Raw genomic sequence first — 6,000 nt, forward strand, 5'->3', positions numbered from 1 at the left:
GGCCAATCGGATCTTGTTCTTGAGATATCTCTTGATGTCGGAATTGGCTTCTTTCTCAGAATTTTGGTGGTGCTGATTAACTCCAATGGCAGTGTGGCACCTTCTTATTATGGCGAATGTGCAGGTGTGCCTCCACTCCATTCGCTACGCATGCAAAGCAGCATCGCGATCAAAGCACCACGCGGAAGCGATGTAGATGCAGAAACGGCTCCTTGAGGAACACAAAATGCTCTTTGTGCGAATTTGTTGCGTTAAGGCATGCTGCCAACTGATTCAGATAAGCTTAGTGTAGTGGGCCGATCCCTAGGATGGCTCGGCTGCCACGTTCCACCTTGGCCTGCAGGCGTGGTCCCACCGCGACGGAGATTATCATTACTCTTTTCTTATGCTCTCCGGATCACCTTTTCTTGTTGGCAATTAATAGGGGTGCTACAACAGATCACTACGCGTGCTACAATTTACGGGTGCTACAATTTTTGGAGCCTCTCATTGGCCAAAACTTGGGCCAGCTGGCACGCCATCCACACAAGGCGGTGAAGCCAGCTTCGCTACATATCACTTTAACATGTCTGAGTAGACCAGCTTGTTGTGTCGCTCAAAGGCCAATTTGACCACATCGTCACAATTTGGTCAAGTTGTCGCAGCTTCGCAACTTCGCTGTACGGATCACCAAAATCCACTCTGTCTGGCCCAAGTCGATTCGAACTTCTTTTTTTTTTTTTTTCCCTTTTATATTTCCTTCTCCTGCTGCTTTACAATTTGACTACAATACATCGCTCCTGGCCTTTGCTTTCAGATTGAGACGCTGATCCCGAGTACTTCATGGGACATGCCTTGGAGTTCTTCCTATGGCCAAACCCATGACATTTGCTACATTTGCTCGGAGCCCTTACGGCAATTCCAACTGCCGCCGACCTTATTTGGACAGGAAGCCTTGTCTCATCACTTGATACCTCCCATTGAGATCGCCGCCTTCGTACACTTGGTTGAATCCTCCGCCCACTTGCCCGACCCCCCGTTGTCTTCCCTGACCCTATTGATACTGACCTTATACGGTTTGGCTGGCTCTTTTGTGTCTGGGTGGCTTCGCGCGCCACGCTGTCCAGAGCCGTCTTATGTCGGCTTGCACATGATTGACGGTTTGGCCGATTGTTTAGAGGCTGAGCGGTGGAAACCTGACTGCGCCCAGCCTGATTGCCGGCCTGAACTGCCATTCTCGCTGGTACAGGCTGGGGTTTGTTTCTAGGTCGCCCCCGAAGGCTGGTAGCGACCTTCGGGTCCAAGATTCGACGATATACGTCATCGCTCAGCGGCTCTCGTAGATGCCATCGAGGATGGACATCCCACTTGGTTAGCCGTGTTGCGTTGATGAGCTTCCGGTAAATGGCATGATAGCAGGGGACGCCTAGCTCGATGGACACAGTGCAAGTACCGTCACACGGCCCTATAGCATTCGGCCACGGATTCTTAGGGCTCGGGATGCCTTTCAACGCCTTGCGGCGCTCCCGAGTAATGAACGAAAGTGCCTTTTGAGATACCGTCTGAGGCAGCTCGCCTAGATACTCCGAGCCGCGCCCTACGTGCTCTCGCGCCGTTAACACCTCGTCCTGGGCGCAAGCTTGGCGAAACTCCCTTTCCTGGTCTTCTAGCATACCCTGAATCGCTTCGACAAGCCGATACAAATGGCTCATTCCATTCAGCAGATAGCTTTTGACATTGTTGTTGCTGGCTTCCGTGCCAGAGGTCACTCGTATGCCGAAGTTACGGTACTTCCTGATGAAGCAGCGGGCCCCACTGCTCCCTCACAGGCAGATACGTACTATACTCAGACCTCTCACTGTCCGAGAAGGGCGCTGCCGGATACGGCTATGCCGTCCACCAACGCGACCACTCTATTTGTCAAGGCGCAGGACGCCTTGGCCCTGCTGAAGTATTCGACGCTGAAGCGAAAGGAGCACTTGAAGGCCTGAAGGCCGCGCTGCGACTACCACAATCCGCCTCTCAGACGATAGTTGTTTGCCTTGATAATATTGCAGCCGCCAGATCTCTCCGTGGCCACCCCTCGGACTCTTCACAACGAGTCTTCCCTACCTTCCAAGCCCTGGCAAAGACTCACAGACAGACCGAAGTCCGCTGGGTACCTGGGCACACTAAAATTGCAGGTAATGACCAGGCTGACGCGCTGGCGAAAGCAGGCAGCTCCCGGCCTGAACCTGTAGATGCCGCCCCAACGCTGGCCTTCTTGCGTAGAACCGCTAAACAGCGGTCCAAAGACGTAGTCCAAGTCTGGTGGGATGTTTCTGCCCCTGACAAGTATAAGACTCTGACCCTTCAATTCCCTCGAGGCTGCCCACAGGAGCTATCTCTCCCACGCACAACCCTCCACCACCTGCTCGCGGCGAGAACCCATCATGGCGACTTTGCTGACTATCATGAAAGATTCAACCACAACGACGCACAACTGACATGTAGCTGTGGTCGACGGAAGGCGCCCACGCACCTCTTCTATTGCAGGAAGATCCAACCGCGTCACCGGATGAGGCTTGCACCCTCACCGATCGCAGCGATCAACCGAGCAATAGGCAGAGACTTTGACAAATTCGTCAAGCTGGCGAAGGCAAGCTTCTTTCTCGAGAAGATTTGCCCACGCCACTAGGCGACAATTTCTATCACGGCATCCCCATGCCTAATTTTTCCTTTGTTTTTCTTTCATGGCTGCGATTGGCGAAGGTGGCTCAAACGCCTTTTGTCCGCGCATGCCACCCCTGATTACTGTAGACCTCCGGTTTACCAAAATTTCACCTGCACATCCCGCTGACGGGTATCAGAGACAGACTGTGAGCGCCTTTGAGCTGATGCCATGCTAGATGGTGTTTTGTTTACGTTGCAATGGAGTCACGTCTTTGGACAGGCCCCGTAGTTTGTGGATTAGTCACTAGCCTAGCACGTCCTGTGCCCCGTTTTAGGGGACCTGAGCGGCCTGTGGCCGCTGGACGGAAAATACACATACAAATACATACATAAAGCTTGATGGAGCACGAGGCGATTGGAGCAACCTATTTTCAGCATGGAATCATTCAACCTGCCTCCAACCTCTTGATGAACTTCAGCTGCATTCCCAAGAATGGCTACATTCTTTGAAGAGGTTGGTATAAACAAGCAGGTCTGCGATGCATAAATAGCTACGTTCGAACCGCACAAGTTCAAGGTTTCTTTTGTTCCTTAGATAATTCTCACTCAATATAATTTGGCACCTCCGCTGTCGTCAAAACTCGATCCCATGTGACCTCACAGTTGTGTGACAAACTGCTTATGCCTAACATTGCTCCAACAGCGTGTAGTTTGCACACCAGACACACGCAGTACAACTTCCTCGCCGCCTCCTGTACGGGGTAAAGGTATCCGCCTGTTTTGTGTGGACAGCCACGACACAAAAGTACGGCTATGCAAAGTTGCTTGATTATCCAGCGCCAGCCGACCGCCAGCCGACCACCGCCGACGACGCGCGCCATAGTCACCACTTGGGACGGACGTTCTCTATCAGAAACTTCGGAAAAGCACGAGACTTCCTTTTTGGTCTTCTTTTACGTCTTCTTTTACATTCTAGCCCTTGCCCTAAATTACCCATGCCCACCCCTGCCTTTACTTCCCTTTCCACGATCCTGTACCCGCACAGTCCTTCCATTCCCAAGGCGCTGTAACAGCCGATACAAGCTTTCAGAACTAGCACCTGCATGCATATATACGTGGGCGGTTCGCCCACCGTCTCGAATTCGTCCCCTCAAAAATGTTTGTCTGTCGCCACTCAGGATATCCATCACTATAATTAGAACTAACACCACCAGGCATACTACGCTCACTGTCGTCCGATTCCTCACCGCGAAGATACCTCCGTCATGAGTGTTGCCGTGAGCGGCTCCCCTGCTCCAGGCAAGAACTTGCAAGATGCTGCTGTAGCTCAAGCCCTTGAGGTTGCCCGCGAGAGCCCAGTTGGTGGTCCGGACCCTACTGTCAGCAAGATTCTCGAGAATGCTTTGTCCCAGATCTGGGACAAAGTGCAAGCTCAGCCCGGCTCCTATGTCATGACAAGGGACGAATTTGCCGTCTTCAACTTCTTCCAGCACCGATTTATTGGCGACAAGGACGCTGTTGCAGCTCGAAAACGATATTGGGACAACTGCTGTCCTTAAGAAGCATAACGTCTTCGACGCGACACTCAATCGTCTTTTCTTTACCCGTTTCATACTATTCTTCTTCTGGCTGGCACCAGAAACACCACTAGCTCTCTTCGTCCTTCGCAAAGAGCCAGTCTCGCGTTACAACATCTCAATTCTGACAGGCATTTTCGGACAAGCCGCCCTCTTTGCTCACCAGCAAAACAGGTTATTCTTGACCTCATGAGACGAGCAGGGGAAGCAAAATGTACGATAGCCAATGTCTTGGAGTGACAGAACTGGATACGCCGAACCATTCGGAGACCAGAATGGCCGTGTCTCGGCCAAATTCGTCAAAGACAAGGTGTGCCTGTTGGACGCAATCCACCACAACTTCGCACCGGCAGCTTTCACCATCTTGGGCGTATTCGAATTACTGGCGCAATTTCGCTGTTACACATGAAACTCGATGCATCCCTGGGGGGTGGAATGGTGGCCCGGATCGACCCAGAAGTCCGCTGGCTCTGTACCATATTTGGTCTGGTGACATTTTGGGATTGTTGTGGCCTTTGCCTGCATGCACAGCATCTTAGCCTGATCGCCACCAAGCTTCTTTCGACCTGCTAATTGAGCCACGGCGTTGGACTGACGCAGCACCTATTGATACCAGGCTTGCTAATCAATCAACCAATTATGATCAAATCGATCCTAGCTGCACGTGATTGCAATCAATTGCAATCAATTGCAATATAGGTCCAAATTGCAGCAATTCAATCAATTGCAATCGGAATCGGTGCCCACAAGGAGCATACTACCAGGTGTCTCCCAAAGGAGGCTATGGTGCCGGCACCTGAAGGCTGGTTGTTCACCCTAAGCCTCGACGGCATAATGAATATTAAACACAATGTAACAACAACATACAGTACAGCCGAGTGAAAATGTAACATTTACCCAAATCTACCTACTCATCAGATTGCTCACGGAACTCATCCGACGCGGGTTTATACCATCTAGTCTACCAGCACAGAGACCCTGCCAGGTATTAAACTCCCGTTAGTATAAAGATATTCGACGCAACAAGCAGTGGCTTGGCTCGGATGATATCCGAAAAAAGACAGCCACGCTTTTTAACCGAGAAAAGTTCAATCTAGCGGCAAACTGGTAGCTCGACACAGCGACCCGAATTACAATGAATCGGACATGGCCTGTAGTTCTAACATTCCAGGTCAGGAACTTGCGTCGCGGCACATTTTCAAATCTAAAAGAACGATATCGACTCCATATCTGAGTGCCGTGGTTGGTCTAGCTGCTATTAGCCAAAGAAGTAGCTCAAATACAAAGCCAGTCGCCGAGCAGACATGCCAACAAGCAGCACTGGCAGGAGACTGCAGCACGGTTCAATGGCTCAAGTCGATCCGACTCCGCTTCTTCGCGAATTATTGCTTCTTCTATGAGACGCCGTCTTGTTTTTTGTTGGCGTTTTCTCCCGGGTTAAGGAAAAGAAAACCAGAATTTGTCCTGCCGTCGCACGGTTTACGAAGCTGCGCCATTGTGGCTACCTGTTAACGCCTCGTGGACACCTAAGGTTTCCACAAGAGATATATCCCTCCTTCCGAGACCGTTGAAGTCTGTATTCTCGTTCCATTCCAATTATCACACACATCCATGACGGTTTACAGCTACGTATGGAATTGCTAGTGGAGTGGGCAGGAGTAGGTGGCCGATAATATCAATTTGATGCCTTCAGCACAGTTAGCACGATCTTCATCTGATCCACAGTTGCTTGAGCATGGCAACGGAACAAGAGAGGAGGAGATCTGGGCGAAAATTTGCCCTTCCATTAGTA

General features: G+C 51.0%; 5 protein-coding genes across 5 annotated transcripts; 4 read left to right on the plus strand and 1 right to left on the minus strand.

Annotated features, from left to right (window-relative positions):
• Positions 1 to 752: 752 nt before the first annotated feature.
• On the minus strand, positions 753 to 1,214 carry VFPPC_18620 (zinc knuckle domain-containing protein; the record flags this gene model as incomplete). The annotated part of the gene is made up of 1 exon (XM_022430206.1): positions 753 to 1,214. One exon carries the CDS (start codon positions 1,212 to 1,214, stop codon positions 753 to 755), a length of 462 nt encoding a protein of 153 aa, XP_022284823.1.
• Positions 1,215 to 1,682: 468 nt separating this feature from the next.
• Positions 1,683 to 2,656, plus strand: VFPPC_18621 (Endonuclease/exonuclease/phosphatase; the record flags this gene model as incomplete). Its single annotated transcript, XM_022430207.1, has 2 exons — positions 1,683 to 1,750; positions 1,813 to 2,656. 2 exons carry the CDS (start codon positions 1,683 to 1,685, stop codon positions 2,654 to 2,656), a joined length of 912 nt encoding a protein of 303 aa, XP_022284824.1.
• Positions 2,657 to 3,787: 1,131 nt separating this feature from the next.
• On the plus strand, positions 3,788 to 4,190 carry VFPPC_18622 (hypothetical protein; the record flags this gene model as incomplete). The annotated part of the gene is made up of 2 exons (XM_018290431.1): positions 3,788 to 3,793; positions 3,846 to 4,190. 2 exons carry the CDS (start codon positions 3,788 to 3,790, stop codon positions 4,188 to 4,190), a joined length of 351 nt encoding a protein of 116 aa, XP_018135704.1.
• A 230-nt stretch (positions 4,191 to 4,420) lies between these two features.
• On the plus strand, positions 4,421 to 4,747 carry VFPPC_18623 (hypothetical protein; the record flags this gene model as incomplete). Its single annotated transcript, XM_022430208.1, has 1 exon — positions 4,421 to 4,747. The coding sequence occupies one exon, from the start codon at positions 4,421 to 4,423 to the stop codon at positions 4,745 to 4,747; it is 327 nt and encodes a 108-aa protein (XP_022284825.1).
• Positions 4,748 to 5,354: 607 nt separating this feature from the next.
• On the plus strand, positions 5,355 to 5,720 carry VFPPC_18624 (hypothetical protein; the record flags this gene model as incomplete). The annotated part of the gene is made up of 1 exon (XM_022430209.1): positions 5,355 to 5,720. One exon carries the CDS (start codon positions 5,355 to 5,357, stop codon positions 5,718 to 5,720), a length of 366 nt encoding a protein of 121 aa, XP_022284826.1.
• Positions 5,721 to 6,000: the final 280 nt, after the last annotated feature.

Source organism: Pochonia chlamydosporia, assembly GCF_001653235.2.
Source record: "Pochonia chlamydosporia 170 chromosome Unknown PCv3seq00029, whole genome shotgun sequence".
Classification (NCBI taxonomy): Eukaryota; Fungi; Ascomycota; class Sordariomycetes; order Hypocreales; family Clavicipitaceae; genus Pochonia; species Pochonia chlamydosporia.